This window comes from Melopsittacus undulatus, chromosome 7 (assembly GCF_012275295.1).
Source record: "Melopsittacus undulatus isolate bMelUnd1 chromosome 7, bMelUnd1.mat.Z, whole genome shotgun sequence".
Lineage (NCBI taxonomy): Eukaryota > Metazoa > Chordata > Aves > Psittaciformes > Psittaculidae > Melopsittacus > Melopsittacus undulatus.
Genome location: NC_047533.1, coordinates 17595113 through 17614196, shown reverse-complemented (window position 1 = coordinate 17614196; position 19084 = coordinate 17595113). Strand labels below are relative to the sequence as shown.

General features: G+C 39.3%; 1 protein-coding gene across 3 annotated transcripts in view; it reads left to right on the top strand.

Annotated features, from left to right (window-relative positions):
• KCNIP4 (potassium voltage-gated channel interacting protein 4) overlaps positions 1–19084 on the top strand; it is a 148626-nt gene that overhangs the window by 117436 nt on the left and 12106 nt on the right. For all 3 annotated transcript variants that reach the window (XM_031048407.1, XM_034064664.1, XM_005148456.2), the window contains exons 3-4: positions 12652–12721; positions 17871–17941. In XM_031048407.1, the coding sequence (XP_030904267.1) occupies positions 12652–12721; positions 17871–17941 (141 nt within the window). The remainder of the gene's footprint in view (positions 1–12651; positions 12722–17870; positions 17942–19084) is intronic.

Here is a 19084-nt window from a genome sequence, read left to right as displayed (position 1 = left end):
CACTTGCTGGGCTGGGCATGTCAAGTGCTCAAGGACTCTTGCTCCTCTTGTCTTGCAGATACCACTCATGGTGGAGATGATAGAATCATAGAATTATAGAAGAGTTAGGGTTGGAAAGGACCTTAAGATCATCTAGTTCCAACCCCCCTGCCATGGGCAGGGACACCTCACACTAAACCATGTCATCCAAGGCTTCATCCAACCTGGTCTTGAACACTGCCAGGGATGGAGCATTCACTACCTCCCTGGGCAACCCATTCCAGTACCTCACCACCCTAACAGTAAGGAATTTCTTCCTTATATCCAGTCTAATACAGTCACATTTACAGAACTGACTTCAAACATGGCTGAAAAGTTCTTGGAAGTACAGCATGGTTTAACAAATACTTATTCAAAGACAGCTTTTTATAGCAGAAACACTTTTTTTTCTTTCCCTCTCCCTTCTCCCCCTGCCCCCTTTCCCCCCCAGTCCCCCATGTTCCCTCTGGGAACAGCATCTGGCTATGAGTGTTCTTTTCATCATTTCTTTTTTGGTCTTAGTCTGAAAACTGCATACCTGTTAGGAGGAAGGACTAACTTGAACCATGCTAAATCAGCTGAGATCATACCCTTTTATCTCCAGTGGAGGTAAAACTGTAGTGAATGAGAAATTCTAGACCCTACTTTCTTTCCTGTAACATCCTTATATTGTTTTGTTTTCATACTGATACAACAGAACTTACTTTTGATTATTGATCCTGCCCCTCTACTCTGCTCTCATGAGACCTCACTTGGAGCATTGTGTACAGTTCTGGTGTCCTCAACATAAAAAGGACATGGAACTGTTGGAACAAGTCCAGAGGAGGGCCACGAGGATGATCAGGGGACTGGAGCACCTCCTGTATGAAGACAGGCTGAGAAAGTTGGGGCTGTTCAGCCTGGAGAAGAGAAGTCTACATGGAGAGAATACATACACATATATACACACATAGTTACTGTGCATAAGAGCCCTCAAGGCTGTAGCCCCACTGCAGTTGCTGGTACAGACCATCTCATGTGCACACACAAATCTGGCCAGGACTCCCTGGGTCCCAAGAGACAATCCCACCATGGTGTCATAGGGACCCACTCACATCCTGGGTCCCAGGTCACATCACCTGATCACCAGCTCATCCAGCTTGCTCTTTTCTAGCACTACACCCCTGCACATGCTCCAGTTGTTGCACCAGGGATACATGGGCCCACCAACCCATGGTCTGACCTCAGCTTCTGCATTCACACCCCTGTACACGCTCATGGACACAGAATGAAGAGCCATTGCCCAGGGAAGTGCTGGAAAGGAGTTTAAGAAGATAGGACAGACTGCCCTGGTCAGGCACAGGACATGACCAGACAAGCAAACTGACCGGCTAACCGTTTACATGTGGACAGGACCTTTTATCCCCCTACCCCTCTATTTTCCCACACTTGTTCCATCCCAGATCACCTAAATCCCTCCCTTTCCCCACCTCTTCTTTGTTACTAAACATCCCATATTAAGACCTGTGCAATCTCAAAATGCTCTTCCCCTGCATCCTGGAATGCGTCTACCACCTTGAAGCAGTAGCCTTCTTCAGTCCAAGCATTCACTCATCTTGGTGCCCTGACACTGGGGCTGAGGCTTTCCTGTGACAGCACCAGGAAGTGCCAGGACAGTGTTTCTCTTCCTCTCTGTCCTTAATTTGGGTTCCTGCTTACCTTTGCACTTCTGTGCTCCTCTGGGCTTGTGGAGGAGGGCCTTTGATGGTCTGGTGGTTCCTGAGATGTCCTGGAAACAGCTAAGGCAGGCCATTAGTTGGGCTCCCCAACCTGCCATTGTCTCTTTGTGCTCCTCTGTGGGTGCACAGACAAGCTTTTACCACATAACCTAACAAAAGCCAGCATTCAGCCAGGAGCAGCATGCTTATAAAATATAAACAGTTTTATTAAGTATAAATAAAATATAAACAAGTTTAGTCTAGAAGTATATTAGCTTGTATTTTTGTTTTCTACTCTGCTTGAAGTATATTTACTGGCCTGCAGACATGACTAAATCATTTTGTACCATGTCAGCTGCATATTAGCTAAATTTCAAACCCGTAAGGTATAATAAAACTCTAAAAAGCCAATTCCTGCATTGGCCCTAGAGGAAAAAAAGGTGCAGCAGCCATTGAATTATTTTCTTCCTGTGTCTGCAAGCTGTAAGATTTTTAGACAAATTTAGGGTATAAATTTCTAACTAACATTTTTGCTTGTCCTATGTCAGGACATTATCCACTACCATTAATTATTTGCGATAAAACATATTTTGATCAATAGCATACATACTGACTTACATCATATTCTGACAGTTTGTTTTTTTTTTTAATGTCCAAATAAGTAATTTTTCAGTATTGCATCTGATTGCCAAATTAGTATTACCCCTTTCTTGTGGCCCAGAAGTGTAGCAGTTGCTGAAAGAGCATTGGGTTTTCCTGTTTGCCATGAGAATTTACCATATTGGTATACCATGTTGCTATCACTTGTGCTGGACAGCCTGAATTTCACCTCCTTTTCTCCCAGGAAAGGGCTCTCTCTCTGCATCCTTTGTCTTCTGTTACAGAAACAGCACAAGGCAAGATCTGACACAAAGCAAAAATGCAGAAGAATATTAGGAAAGAGAATTATTTCATGCTTTTCACAAAAGGTGCCAGTTCTTAAAAGTGAGCTGAGATTTTATATCTGTCTGACTGGAGATTTGCATCTATCTGATACCTTCTTGGTCTGACCTTGGATTGTTATGTCTGAAAAATTGAGTAATATTTGGTGATAGCCTGATAAAGGGTTACTTTGTGATGGAACTTCTGAAAGGAAAGATTAGGATCTGGAAAAGATTTTGAGATGTGGGGATTCAGAGAGGGGCTGTTAAAATGGTTTCTTCAAAGAACTAAGAAACAGAGACTATGTGAAATAGGGCTTGGTGCTCTATTGCAAAGGTAAAGGGAAAAGAGGTGGAAATAAAGCATCAACCAGAGGAACTAAGAAGAAGCTCTGGGGAGAGCTCTCCTTGCAGAGTGGAGGGAAATGAGTGCAGAAATGACCAGGAACAAGATCCATCCTCCAGCACAACCAAGCCAAGTGGATTAGCAAATCTGGGAAAAAGAGCTTGGGCCACCCTGTGTTGGAGACAAACTGTGATATTACATTAAACAGCAGGCACTCAAATGAGGCATTTAAAACAAGCTGTTGTGAATTTGCAGCTGCAGGAAGGAAAGTTAATTTTCTCAGAAATCTTGACAATGAAATTGCTATCACCATGCTATTGTTGCTCTTTGGCTTTTGTGTCACTTCCAGTTTTGTGGTTTATTTTGCAACATTAATATTTTTTCAGTATAACTTCAACACCCCTGACAGCCAGTTATTCCAATTAAACATGTGTATGTATTTTTAATGACCCAGCGGCTTAATCTTAGTAGCACGTTGAATCGTATTTGTCATTTCAACAAACTCAAACCATTTTTTTAATGTGATACAGCTTGTTTGAGTGAACTTTTTCTGTTTGTCTCTGATTCTCCCACCCTCACCCTTTTGCTTTTGTAACTACTTACCTTCCTGGTTCCCATCAGCCTATGGCTACAGAGCCATTACTTGAGCAGTAACATTGAGAAACAAAATACTGTTATCTGAAGTGAAGTGGCAAAACCTAGAGAGGCTACTGAGGGTCAGAGTTCTATATTTAGGTTTTGACTATGGCAGTTGGTAAGATATATAAGTCTTGTTGGTTTGGATCAAGTGTCAAATCTGTACAAAAAATATCTGCTTGGCTCAGCAACTGCAGTAAAATGTCTGATCAATGCTGTTCTTGGCAAAAGTCTTCAGGTGGATGTCATATGAATGTCACAGAATCATAGAATAGTTGGGGTTGGAAAGGACCTTAAGATCATCTACTTCCAACCCCCCTGCCATGTCATTGTGTCAGCTTCAGTGTCAGAGCAAAAATGGGTCCTTTCAGCGTGAGGTTCATCTGGTGTTTCTGCTTCTTCCAAGGCATGAGATCATATTAGACATGTTTCACCTTTTCTGGAGGGGCTGCTAGTACTTGTTTCTTATGTCTGCTACTTTTGACACATTTTATTTTGGAGGAGGAACAAAATAGGAATAATCTGTGAACTGGGTATCACTGGGCTTGTTCCAGATAATTTATACAGGGCTTAAATTCTTTATTTGGATTTTCAGATCACCTGAATTCCCTTGCAATTAAATTTTCTATAAGCTTAGAAAAAACACTGTACATTTCAAGTATAAACTTTGATGATATAATACATTCCTGTAGCCACACTAAAAAAGTGCTTCTGTCTGATAACACATGGACTAATGGTTTGCTGATAACTTTGCTGAGTAATTTTATTGCAAAGCCACTGATATTTTTCCATGGGAGAGCAATATAGGCTAAATGCACATCAATGTGCACTGATGAAACTTCAAATACATGTGGTATTTTTCTGAATAAAACTAGATGTTTGGTCTAAAACCACTAGCGGGATAAATTAATTTGTATTGCAACCCATGTGAATTGCACAAATATAATTTGGTTCAGTTTTCTGCAAATATGAAAATCATAGGAACGTCTGCATTTCAATCATATACACCAGAACGAGCATTAAATACAGCGAACTTCAATCAACCTTAGGTATGTAACTTTGAAAGTAGGAGGTGCATAAAACTGCATAATCCTTAAAAGCATTGAAGACTGAAAAAATCACAAGCTTCAGAACCTGTTGTCTCAAGTCCCTAACTCACACTCTTCTTCCTGGTCAGTATGTTCCTGTTCGTAGTGACAAATTATCAAAATCCATTTGTCAAAGCCTCTCTTCTCATCCCGTAGAAAAGCTCTGCCACATATATAGATGACTTTCCAAGGCAGTTGGCTGTGTTTCCAAGGCGGCACATACTTCCACTGAAATTAGGAGTTGTCTGAAGCATCACGACACTTCAGGTTACTAAGAAGAGTTCAAAAAGTTTTCCTGGTGTCTAATGTGAGCTCACAAACTTCAGACTGTGGCCACAAAACTTAGCTAAATTGTCTGTCTCTATTAAGAGTTTAATTCCTTAATCTCTGTCACTGCCCTTCAGATGGGCTGCTACTAGCTCAGCCCTTAACTATGGCCTAAACTAAGGTAGCCGAGCTCTCTCTCTCTTGATCCTCATTAGCTATGTGTTCTCATCACTAGTAATCTTCGTGGCCTTCTGCTGAACCCTCTTCAGTTCTTCCACATCCTTGGAAGGGCCCCAAGACTGTCCAAAGTAGAGAGAGAGAATACCTCCTTCCGCCTGCTGGCCTTGGACCAATAGGTGGTTTATATTATTTGCAGTGAGAATTCTTTGATGACTCATATGCTGCTTGACATCAACTGTAACCCCACAGAGCTGCCATTCAGCTGGGGCAAAAGGATGATTTGTTCCCAGGCACAGAACATTGCAATTCTTCTTGAGCTCTGTGAGGTGCCTATTGGCCCAGAATTCATTATTAATTTGACTTGTGTTATTAGATCAGGCCATTTGTTAAATTTTCATGCTGCTTTGATCAAACCCCTATTATATGCAGATGAAAAATTAGGCACTGGACTGGACTATGAAAAGCCACTGTGAGTTTAAGTTGCAGGATTTTTGGAAGAATTAGCTTGAAAGTATCTGCATGCTATTTCAAAATTACATACATGTTCTTCCATCAAGTTTTGTGTTTATGTAACACTTAAATTTTCAGTCAAAATAAAAGTCCATGCAAAAAGAGAAAATATTATCAGTTAGAAATAATTAAATCAATAGACATGAACATAGATCTAAAACAAAGCAGAATGAAAACTGACAGCAGATAAACCATGGGATGAAGAACCTGTCATGCAAAAGCATATAAATATATTTTAAATTGCCAAAGCTCTTAATACAGCTTTATCCATCATACAACATTGTTTGTTATACAGACAAGTCTGAACTTTGAGTTTGTTTTTTCATTCTCTTTCCTACATTTCACCATTTCTCCTTTTTTGTCTTTTGGGGCTTGTCTTTTTTCTAAAAAGAATGTTGATTAGATGGTAAAGAATCCACTCACTGAAGTATTCTTAGAGATATTGAAAAAAAGACAGCTTAGACAGCATGAAGCTTGTAAATAATTTACAGGTTTGGAGTGGTTCGTAAGACCATGTGCTGGAGGTGTAATCTCCCAGCAGTAGAATTGCAAGCAAGAAAGATCAAAAGGCTGAATCATATTTATTATTCTCTGTCTCTTCTTTCTGTCAGTTTGTATTCTTTTTAAAGGAGGGAGCACTGGACTAGGGAAAAAGAGTTCAAAATGAAATCTCCCTCCTTTTTATTCTCCAGAAGGAAAATATAATACATTATTAATGCAATTTTAAAAGACTGTCAAACAGAAATTTTCTGTAACAAAATAAATTATATACAGCTGGAGGGAAAAAGAATATACGAAATAGTTTAAATAAGGCTCACATTTTTCTTTCAAAAAATTTAATTATTTTTCTCTCTTATAAAAGAGTTTAATGAAAGGTTAGAAAGATTTTTTTTTTCATTATAGTGGGTAGAATGGACAAAGTCAGCAATAACTTGACATAAAGCCATGGAGCGTACTTCACAATTACAGTATTAAATCTCTTTCATGGAACTAGAGAAATCTCCTGATAAACACAATAAAGACAGATTTATGAGTCACAAAAAGAGCAGTCTTGGAGGTAAATGATGCTGGCTATATATATATATATATATATATATATTTAGACTTAAATTGTTTAAAAGCAGAAGTATTCACTGTCTTGTTGTCTCAGAGGAAAGATCCAAGCTAAAGAAAGATTTTAACTGATATTTCTGATAAGAGTAATTGGCCAGCATCATGTATTTTTAATGAATGTCCTTAAGATAACATTACTACAGACCTCCAAGAATGGAAAAGATATAGTGTTACTGGCAATGATGTCATAAATAGCAGAGGAAAATATAGAGGGTCAACCTAAGTAAATTCAAGAGGTCATTTCTGCCTCTACTTAATACGTAATACTGTGCAAGAAGGTTGACTTTTCAAGGAACATTTCTTTCAAACAGTGACAGAAAAAAGTATTACCTTTAAATGAGGTATGTATATCATGTATTTCTCTAAAATTAGGCCGCTAACTTATTTTGAACTAACAAAGAGTAAATCAGACAATTTTTCCAGAGTACCCTTATTTCTTCTCTAGTATCACAACATTTAAATGCAGTCAGGAAATGGGACTCTATTTCTTCACAGCTTCAGACCAAGGACTGGCAAGCTAGAGTTGGTGACATTTCCTGTAAAAATGGTAAATGCACTCTATGCAAAATGAGCATATTTTGGAATATCTTTCTCATCCAAGGAAAAGGTAGAAAAATTGCTGTACATGTTAATAAGCCACAGAGTTAGATGAACGTAGGAGAACATTTTGTCATTCATTATTTGTTAAGCTTCACAATTAAAAAAACAAAACAGGAAAATCTGAATTGTAGAAATTCAGATATAGAGAGGGACTTTGTTTTGATTTTCTTTTTTAGTTCACTCAAAATGTGCCTAGCTTTTTTCTGAAAAGATCCTTCATATAGAACAGAAAGGAGCTACAGAAGTTTTTTCTAGATTTTAAAATACTGCATTGCCCTTTCACACTCCCACCCATCTTGAGGAGAAGGCTGCCTTATTCTTCCTGGGGCAAATCTGGGAATGATGTAGACTACATACCAATGTATGCTTGGAATTTATGAAATACTTTTGACAAATTTTCTACATTGAATATAATCTAATCAATGAGTACATGAACACTGATGTTTTCTTTATTGTGCTTCAAATGCAAGTAAAGCCACTGCTCTTTTGCATGCACTTAGATAACACCAGAAGGCTTCACATAAAAGGACAAGCTAGTAAACATGGTGGGGACCACAAAAAAGGTATACCATCTGACTACAGTCTTTTTGTGAAGTAAAGAGAGATGTTTTAGAATGTCCTCACAACCAAATACATGACAGGCAGGGAGCTACCACCTCACCTAATGGATTGCTCCTTTCCTGACGAAGGGTAGAGATGCTAGATTAATTTTCCTGTTCCTCCCATTCCCTGAAGGCTTTGGTTTAAAAGGCAGTGCGGCCCAGCAGTCAGTATATACCTTGTCTGACAGACTTGTGCTCTAAGTCTAATCAGTGACAGGCTCTGTGGCCAGGAACAAATTTCATCCTTCTGTCTCTTGACATCTGTTTTACATCTGTACTGATCAAACAGAATTGTTTCTTACTCCATGCTTTCATGTGCTTAGTTATGGTGGAGAGCTGATTTTGGCTGAGGTTAAGTGACATAAATCAAAATAATCCTAGATCTATGGATCTGATACGCATTTTGCAGGCAGTGCATTCATCTCTCAGTTAGCAAGATTACACTGTTTCTTAGCAAAAGCTGTCATAACTAGGAATATATTAGTGTTCCTTATTTGAGCTAATAGAAATATTATCTGCTCTCACAGTAAAATCTGTTATTACCCTGGTAAAAGTTCTTACACTGGTAAAAGATCTTACACTGCTCTTTAACTTCATTTAACGCTATTTCCTTTCTCCAGTTTAGGACTAGGAGTGCACAAATTTGACCCATCACTCCACACAGCATAGCAATAGACAAAAATAAATATATAAATCTTAGTACTTAATTTGTCTTTTTTTTTTAATTATTTAATTTTGTATCTGGAAATACTTTCCATTTAAAGAGCTTGAGAGGCTTTTTTCAACCTCTGTATTAAAGGAATAAATACAAAAGAAAATTAAGTGTGTTTCCCAAAACCATCTGCTCAATCTGACAAATTCAAGTTGTCTGTCTGTCCTTTGATGTTTATGTATGACTTAGTAAACAAAATAGCATTCCTTCTGCTTTTACTACCTGTTTACATAAGCATTTTTTTTTAACTCACTCACTGGTCTAATCCTCTTCCCCTTTACTTAATTTCTTTTTCTTTGTAATAACTCTGCTCTGACACTTTATGCTTATTCTTTCTTATATATTGCAGCTTATGAGAAATATATAAAGAGGCAGAAGGATCTGCAAATTTTAAATAGAATCTTCTGTTGCAGGGTCTTTTGAATTCATTGAGTAAAACTGTTCCAGTATAATATGATTGCATGATCTATCATCTATTTAAACACTCTACAGACAAATAGGAAAAGCCTCACGCTCGCAGGCCCTTGTTCTCATGCAGGACTTCAACCACCCTGATATCTCTTGGAGGGACAGTACGGTCTGCCAAAAGCAATCCAGGAGGTTTCTCGATTCTGTGGAAGACAAATTCCTTCTGCAAGTAATAGAGGAGTGTCCTGGTTTCATCAGTAGCAGTCATTTTTTCTCCTTGGTAGCTGGTGCAGTGCTGTGTTTTGACTTTCGGGATGAGAACGGTTGCTGATAGCATGTATGTTTTGAGTTACTGCTCAAATGTTTGGTTTGTCCAAGGACTTTCTGAGCCTCATGCTCTGCTAGGAAGGAGAGACAGGACACCTGACCCAGGCTAGCCAAAGAGGTATTCCATACCATAGCACGTCATGCCCAGGATATAACCGGGAGTTACTCGGAAGGGCTGGAACTCTGGGGAGATGGAGGAGGTATCAGTCGGTACTCGGTCAGGCAGGATGGGGTGAATTATGGGCCGGTGGCTGGTGAGATGTTGTATTCTCTTCACTTGTTATTTGCTTTATCATTACTATTACTATTACTATTAGTGGTGGCAGTCGTGATTTGTGTTATACCTTAGCTATTAAACTGTTCTTATCTCAACCTGTGGGGACTACATTATTTGGATTCTCCTTCCTAACTCTCCGGGAGTTGGGGGAGCAAAGGGGAGAGAGTGAGTGCACGAGCTGCGTGGCTGGTTTTAAACCATGACAAGGAGCCAACAAGGAGAGGTGCCATGCTTGACCTTGTGTTCACCAACAGCGAACAGCTGGTAGGAAATGTGACATTCCAGGGCAGCCTTGGATGCAGTGATCATGAGATGGTTGAATTCAAGATACTCAGGACAGTGGGAAGAGCATGCAGCAAGCTCACTGCCCTGAACTTGAAGAGAGCAGACTTTGGGCTCTTCAGGAACCTGCTTAGTAAGATTCCATGGGATATAGCCCTAGAGGGCAGGGGGGCCCAAGGCTGTTGGTTAATATTCAAGGATCACCTGCTACAAGCTCAGGAGTGTTGCATCCCGACTAGAAGGAAGTGCAGCAGGAGGGCCAGGAGACCTCCTTGGATGGATAAGGAGCTGCTAAGAAAAATTCAAAGGAGAAAAGAGGCTTATAAAAGGTGGAAGCAAGGACAGGAAGAATACAAGGATGTTGTCCGGGAAGCTAAGGACCAAGTTAGGAAAGCTAAGGCCCAGTTAGAATTAAACTTGGCTAGGGATGTGAGAGGGAACAGGAAGGGATTCTATAGGTATGTAGTGGCTAAAAAACAGACTAAGGACAATATAGACCCCCTCCGGAATCTTTCGGGAGAACTGGCTACACAAGATTTAGGGAAGGCTGAGGTTCTGAATGATTTCTTTGCCTTGTTCTTCACTGGCAAAGGCTTTGACCACACCACCCAAGTCTTGGAAGGCAGATGCAGGGACTGTGGGAATGAAGACCTTGGGCCCACTGTAGGAGAGGATCTGGTTCGAGACCATCTTAAAAACCTGAATGTACACAAATCCATGGGACCTGACGAAATCCATCCACGGGTCCTGAAGGAGCTGGCAAATGAAGTTGCAAAGCCCCTGGCCATCATATTTGAAATATCATGGCAGTCAGGTGATGTTCTGGATGACTGGAAGAAGGGAAATATAACCCCCATTTTCAAGAAGGGGAAAATGGATGACCTGGGGAATTACAGACCAGTCAGTCTCACCTCTGTGCCTGGCAAAATCTTGGAGCAGATTCTCTTGGAAGGCATGCTAGGGCACATGAAAAACAACAAGGTGGTTGGTGACAGTGTGCATGGCTTCACTAGGGGAAAATCCTGCCTGACCAATTTGGTGGCCTTCTATGATGGGGCTACAAAAGTGATGGACAGGGGTGGAGCAGTTGACGTCATCTACCTGGACTGTGCAAAGCGTTCGACACTGTCCCACATTACATCCTTGTCTCTTAACTGGAGAGACATCAATTTGATAGGTGGACCACTCAGTGGATAAAGAACTGGCTGGATGGCCGCACACAAAGAGTTATGGTCAATGGCTCAATGTCCGACTGGACATCAGTAACAAGTGGTGTCCCTCAGGGGTCACCACTGTTGGGACTGGTCACCGCTGTTGGGACTGGTCTTGTTCAACACCTTTGCCAGTGACATGGACAATGGGATTGAGTGTGCACTCAGCAAATTTGCCGATGACACCAAGCTGTGTGGTTCAGTTGATACGCTGAAGGGAAGGAATGCCATCCAGAGGGACCTTGACACACTTGTGAAGTGGGCTGATGCCAATCTGAGGAAGTTTAACCATGTCAAGTGCAAGGTCCTACACCTGGGTTGGAGCAATCCCAGGCACAGGTACAGGTTGGGCAGAGAAGAGATTCAGATCAGCACTGCAGAGAAGGACTTGGGAGTGTTGGTTTACAAGAAGCTCAACATGAGCCGGCTTCAGTGTCCACTTGCAGCCCAGAAAGGCAACCGTATTCTGGGCTGCATCAAAAGGAGCGTGACCAGCAGGTTGAAGGAGGTGATCTTGCCCCTCTACTCAGCTCTCATGAGACCTCACTTGGAGTACTGTGTGCAGTTCTGGTGTCCTCAACATAATAAGGACATGGAACTGTTGGAACAAGTCCAGAGGAGGGCCACGAGAATGATCAGGGGACTGGAGCACCTCCCATATGAAGACAGGCTGAGAAAGTTGGGGCTGTTCAGCCTGGAGAAGAGAAGGCTGCATGGAGACCTCATAGCAGCCTTCCAATATCTGCAGGGGGCCTACAGGGATGCTGGTGAGGGACTCTTCATTAGGGACTGTATTGACAGGACAAGGGGTAATGGGTTGAAACTTAAATAGGGGAAGTTTAGATTGGATATAAGAAAGAAATTCTTTACTGTGAGTGTGGTGAGGTACTGGAATGGGTTGCCCAGGGAGGTTGTGAATGCTCCATCCCTGGTGGTGTTCAAGGTCAGGCTGGACAGAGCCTTGTGTATCATGGTTTAGTGTGAGGTGTCCCTGCCCATGGCAGGGGGGTTGGAACTAGACGATCTTAAGGTCCTTTTCAACCCTAAGTGTTCTATGATTCTATGATCTGTAATACCTAACTGCAAATGCAATTTACATTCCTGCTTTGTTTCCATACCACAGAAATGCTGCTGGCAGCTGCAGGAGCAACCACCCATGTCCCACAATGACACCAATAGCTCTGTGCACTGCAGCAGAGTGGTTGCTGCTCACATCTAACTCAGGTCTCAACACTGAAGTTGAGTTATATGGCACAGAAGAAATATTTATTCCATGGGAACTCTTTAGGAAGATGCTTCAAACTTATCAACACTTAATGCATTAGTATCGGTTGAGAGTGCAAAATCAGACATGTTAAACTCTCAGTTACATTCATGTTCCGTAGAGTCTCATGAATACATAATTTGACTTGACCAGATTGGATGCTATTCATTTCTTGTCTTTCACTTTTTTTCAGGAATGCCCCAGTGGTGTTGTCAATGAAGAAACCTTCAAAGAGATTTACTCTCAGTTCTTTCCACAGGGAGGTGAGTGCATGTCATTAGTACTACAGTGAACAAAGAGCTTTATTTGTTAGTTCCTAAGTCTGACAAAAGACCCATTGCTCAAATTGACAAGATTGTTGTCTCAAGCTCTATCTGAACTCAAGGGATAATTTCTTGATGGATGGACACATTTTAAAGTGTATACTTCTGAATGAAATGCAGTGATAACTACAAGAAGTCAGTCTTCTATTGTGAAGTTATTAGCTGTGTTTGAGTGCCTTTGAAAACCAGGTTTCTCTAAGTAGTTTATTACTTTTTAAACTTTCTACACAGCCTTCCTCATTCTGCTTTATTCCACAAAATCTTTCACAGTAGGAATGAAAACTGTAGGAGGCACTACAGGTACCTTCTAGTATTAATGGCAGAACCCCTTTGACTTCTGTGTGATTTCTCTACTTATATGGGGGCTTTTTTTTTTTTTTGCTAACCTTAATTTCAATTAATCAACTTCCAGGAGTTTCATTACGTTCTTTCTCTTTATTGCCTTTTAGTGCAGTGAAGATAATACAAAAATGTGTAACACTTTTTTTGTCCTGAACCTTGGATTTTCTTTCCATTTGTTTTCCTCTCTTCCCTTTCTCTTGCTTTTATCATTCAATACTCCCTCTTCATATTCTCCTACAGCACTTCAATGCTGCCTCTTCATCTTCTCCCACAGCTCTTGAGATTTGCATGTTTCCTGAGACTGTTCGTAGCTTTTTCTGTTCATTTGTATTTTAAAAACCCACACGCTTAATTGGTACGAACAAAACATGTACCAATTAGTTTTATTTTGAACGAAGACTTAAAAGGTAAAGAGTAGCATTCAGTATGGATTACCATCACTGAAATCCTTACTAAGTAGGCACACTCAATAGGGAAGAACAAAAGGCTAGAAGAGTTGACCTGCCTACTGATTATTTCTGTATCTAAGCTTTTAAACCAAGCTAACAATTACAGCTTCAGATATTATATTTTTTAGTTACACTGGCTAATGAAAATAATTCTTTGCATGTTACTACACCTTTACTACACTTTAATAATTCCTATTGTAACACTCAAAATTGTTTAGGGGGAAAGAGAATAAATGTAATCTTAAAAGCCTAATCTTTTTTATTAGTCTAGACCTAATTGTTACAGAAAGAATATTAATGTAGTTGAAGTTGATATATACTCAAGTCTTAGTTTCTACCCGTTTTCCTGATGCTAATGCTTATCCTTCCACTGCTCCTCTGGGCCTCTAGGGCAGTGGCATCATGTGGAGGTGAAGGTGGAGACTGCAGTGGACTGTTGGCATCTGGAGTCCTTCCCCAGGAGGAATAGGATGTTCATGTTGGTGATTTCAACTTCCTCACTTAGGATTCACCTGGAGTCATTTCTACATGCTTGCTAATATGCTTTTAAGCCTTCATATTTCTCCATTTGTTTGCAGCTCCACATTACACCCAAGTCTGACTATAGGTGGTGACGTTTACATGTGTTAGATACTATTTCTTTGCAGTACTACCCCTAAAACCAGTTTTGTCCGGCTCCGTACCCACATATCTTTAGCTGGCCTTGAGTGGGTTGTTTGTAACTGTGGGATCCCTAGTGCCAGTCTTTGTCCTGAGCCCTCTCATCACACTCCTGCTCTCCTCTGTGCTAAATCCCACATCAGCTGCTCAAGGTCTGTGTTGGTGTATGGGGCAAAACGTTCTTCTCTCCACCGCATCATTATGTTAGTCATGAATACCTGCTTCTACATAGAATAACTACCTGTTACTGTTACATGTGTAAAGTTGTAGTTGCACCACAGAAGTAAAATCAATGAGCCTAAGAAATTTTATCAATTTGAGAGTTTGCTGTCACAGCTAACCCACAGGAAACATGGCTGCAAGCTGACGAGCCTCTGTCCTGGGGCAAGTACCCTATAAAGCTTGTGGCTTCTTATTAGCAATGGCAATACACAGTTACACAGTTCATTGGAGTTTCAGCAATACCATTACTCTCTTTGCAACAAGGAAGCTACACTTTACTAAAACTAAAACAAAAAAGGGAAAAATTAAAATCTGTTTCTTCTTGCTTCATTTAACTTCAGTAAAATACAGTGAAAAGTTAGATTTTAGCAGGGTAGAAAAGTACCAAATACAGATAATTCACTCATCAATAATATGCTGTTCTGCACTCGCAATAGCATTTTTAGCTTTCATAATAAAGCGTTTTCAGAGATCTCAATGAAGAGCACTGGGAAGTGACAATGAAAAGTTGTCCCCTTCTTCTCCCCCTCCTCCATGGACTCCACACAAGGGTGCGCAGCCCTAGTGGTACATAGAGACAGCACAAAAAATATGAAAACCTAATGTAGTTTTCCTCAAAATTTCAGGAAAAATATTCAATACAAACAGCAGAAGAGCTGAGTCTTCTTGGAAGTGTAACAGCTCACTAATCTTTTGATTTCTGTGCACCCATGAAGACTGGGTGTGTTTTGTGTAGGTTTTGTGCTGTTTTGTAGGTGCGTGTGTTGACTTTTTTCATTTTCTGAGAGGTATGGGAGCCAAAGGCTGTCTTTGTTCCTCGCATTAGCCAAGATATATTCAAAGCCCAATTAATTGTCTATATTTGCATATCCCTGCATGCTAACAACATGATGTGTCATTATAACAACTCATGTCTGAGCAAATAGAATGATGTTGTGTAAAATTTTAAGCTTCAGGGTGACCAAACAGCCACCAAAAAGTAATTTTCCAATGACAACGAGCAAATCACTTCATCAAGCATATCTAGGACAAAGTACAGGAGGAACAGAAAAAGAACAAGTGCAACAAAGGAGATTACACTGGACTGCAGTAAAAGCAGAAGTAGATTTGTAAATAGCTTTCCATGCCAGAAAGGCACTCCAGTAACTTCTTTTTATAAACCCATTGCCATACAGGAGAATGAATAGTCCCTCTGCATACATGCAGTGGATTGCCTGCAATATAGCTTGGGATTTGTTCTTTGGCTGGGAGAGTTGTACATAAGAATCCACACACTGACTAATTATTGCACTCCTCCTTCATGTTATGAACAGAACAGATTATGATCAGGGTTTGATAAGACCTAGTCTTGGATGTATAATGACTACCATTTTTTTCTCTGATGTTTAAAATGATTTAATAGTGTATTTCAAAGGAAATCTGATTTAATACCTGTTCCTGTCTCAAGCTGTCAAAATATTAATTTAGCCTACTAGTTATTATATCACATCCCTGCAAAGAAAACATATTTTATTTAAAAAGTTAAGCTTTTGTCTAACAAAATTAATGTTCAAGATTTAGTGGGGTGGGGGCAGAAGGGAATCACATTAAGTATCTCTAATTAAAGACTAGTATACATCATACTGCTGTGTTTTTGGAGGTAAAATTTCAGACCAGAATTGCCTGAACAAACCCTTAAAAATATCTCTTTTTATATTTTAAAAAGGGGTTACTAGAAAGAAAAGATTCAACTGGGGATTTTTTTTCATATACTGTCATACAGAAAAAGATGTATATTATATCACATATGGGCAACAAACAGTAAAAAATCTTTGTGGTAACCTATGTGTTTTCTGTAAATCTACAGAAAATAATTAGGAATATTCCACATGTTTCTAAGAAATACCAAGAGACCGGGAAGCTATTTAAAATTCAGTTTAAAGTAATTATGCTACTGTAATATGCATTTTCCCTGAGGATGGTTTGCATAGTATATTATGGTGCACAACAGAAGTCTCAGTAGATACAGAAAATATAACTATTAAAATCCTAAATATAGATTGAAGTCAACAAATTTTATTTTTTTCTGTTAAAGTAGGAATTTATCTCTTATGCCATACTTAAGCAATTACACTTATAACAGGATACATGAATGAATGAATGAATGTCTCAATAGCTCCATAGTGTTTTGGTTTTGGTGTTTGTCTTTTGTTTTATTTAATTCTTTGAAAATGGATTAACAGACACAAGGTTTAAAGGTTTCAGAGTTTTCTCTTGTAGTTATTTAGCATCATATTAAATTAATAAATTAAAGGAAGACCAGAAATATTACTTATTAATATCAATTCTGAATCTGTGAAGTACAGAGTTTTCAGGTTTGGTATATTTGTTTCCTTGGGGTCAAGGTGGCATTTCAGGTGAGTGACACAAGACCCAGGACTCAGTTTAATTCAAAGCAATATTTTGAGCTGTGAGAAATAAAAGTTTTTAGGATTAGTATGAAAGTTAAAATGGCTTTGTGCCAAGAAATCAGCAAAAGGCTTCTCAGAACTGATGATGTGAAAGGTCTTGTCCTACAAGGGGGACTCAGATTTCATAACACTCTCTTTACTAAAAGTTTGTGAGGTCATTGTTAATTAAACTAAAATTAATGTAAATACACAAAGTAGAAAGAGGAAAGTAATAACTAATACAAGTAAACAATACTTCAGCCTACATTAATTTGCATAGGTTTTAAGGGAGGAAAAGACACTGAGGAAAGCTGACTTCCCAAAGCCCCAGCAGCTCACATCAGCAGCGCAGCCTCTGGAGTTCTCCCTTTGGTTGTGTCTGTTGGAAAGAGATGCAAAGCAAGATCAAACTTAGAGGTTTGGCAAATTTATATTCATGCTGTCTTGTGTTTCTAAAGTGAGTCAATATGCACTGGCCAGTAGGCTTGAAAAGTAAAGTAAAATAGTGAAGAGATCACTTGCTTAAGGTCATCATTCAGAGTCTTATTGACCACTTCACTTAGTCACAGCTAGTTTTTCCAAGGTTTTTAAGTAGCTAGCCCTTATAAAATGTTTATGGGAATTAAGCAGCAAACCAGCTTTAAGAATCTGCTTTTCTGGACAGGATTTTATCTCACATGTAATTGAGCATATGATGAGAGTGCAGCAGCGCTTTCTGACAAGCTCAACCTGGCTGACAGGCCTGTCTTCTGAGGAAAACTGATATGCCAGATGCATAGATGGCAGCGTCTGCTTCCCTCATTTAAAGTGAGCAAATGAACACATTTTTCTTTTTTAACAGGTGAGATAGACCCCATTGCAGTAATTTAACTGGTAAGGGAGCTTTCCCATTAAGACAGGTTGCTTCAGATTACAGCAATGTGACTTTGCTATTTGTTCAGATGAGATGTGCTTACTATTAATTATTTTTACTGTTTTAAATTGTAGATTCCACAACTTATGCACATTTTCTGTTTAATGCATTTGACACTGATCACAATGGATCTGTAAGTTTTGAGGTAAGTTATGCTGTTACTTCTTTCTCTGCAATTGAATATTTTGCCATGCTTTGTAATTAAGTTCAGTTTCGTGGCTTTTACTATATGTCTTACATTATTAAAAATTAGCTTATATGACTCAAAGTTTTTCCAAAGTATTAACAAAAGTAATATTTATTATTTTATAATTGTATATCCCTAATTGGTAACTCAAACCATACTGCTATGTAATACTTACATAAATCTGTAACCCAATTTATAAACAAGTTACATAAAATAATCCTTATCATCCTCCCTACCTCTGCAAGGTGAGAAGGACTCTTAACTACAACTGATATTATGGGGATGACTCAGCCAAAATAGGATTGCTCACATACAGTATTATTTTCCAGGAGAATGTTCTGCAGAAAAAAAGGCTTTAAAGCAAATGTATTTAAAAGCACAAGAATTTGAAATTCATTCTTCCTCTGTTGAACTGCCTAATCTGTATTCAAAATTCTGCCGTTCCCTGCTAAGGCTGAGGTCGTCAATGCAATATGGTAAAAAGGCAACTCACTGCAATAGTTTAAAGTAGGGTGTACAAAACACTGTGAGGGAGCCATTATTTTGAGGGATAGAATTAAATAGTCTTGGTTCATTTCCAAAAGTGTATGTTTGCTTTGTCTTGTTTTCCTTTGTTTTGTTTATAATGGACAAATTGTATCCTTATAACTTGAGACTGGATTATGATAAATACACCCACTTTAAATATGTTCAAATGTCCTACACATTTTTATGATTTACTTGAGTGAACGATGATGTGAGGTCTGCCAGAACTTCTTAAAAACATTTCCATTGCTTTATTATTGATGTAATATAGAAAGAGATGCCTCGCCAAGCAGGTAGGTGAATTGCAATTGGAAATCTATACTTCAGGTGGGAACATAACCAGGCCATTTTGTGGGGGGTTATTTGCATTTATTTAGAAAAACATAAACCCTATCTACCTGTTTCATGGGCAGCTGGAATCAATGGGCTCTGTGTGAAGGCAGAAACAGGAATGGAGGTTTTATTTACATCTTCTCTACGTAAGCTATTTCTACAAGGAATCTTTGTGGTTAAATCAGCAAAAGCAGAGGTAATGAGAGAAAAAAAATCAGCATCAGTATTTGAGAAGTATTTCTG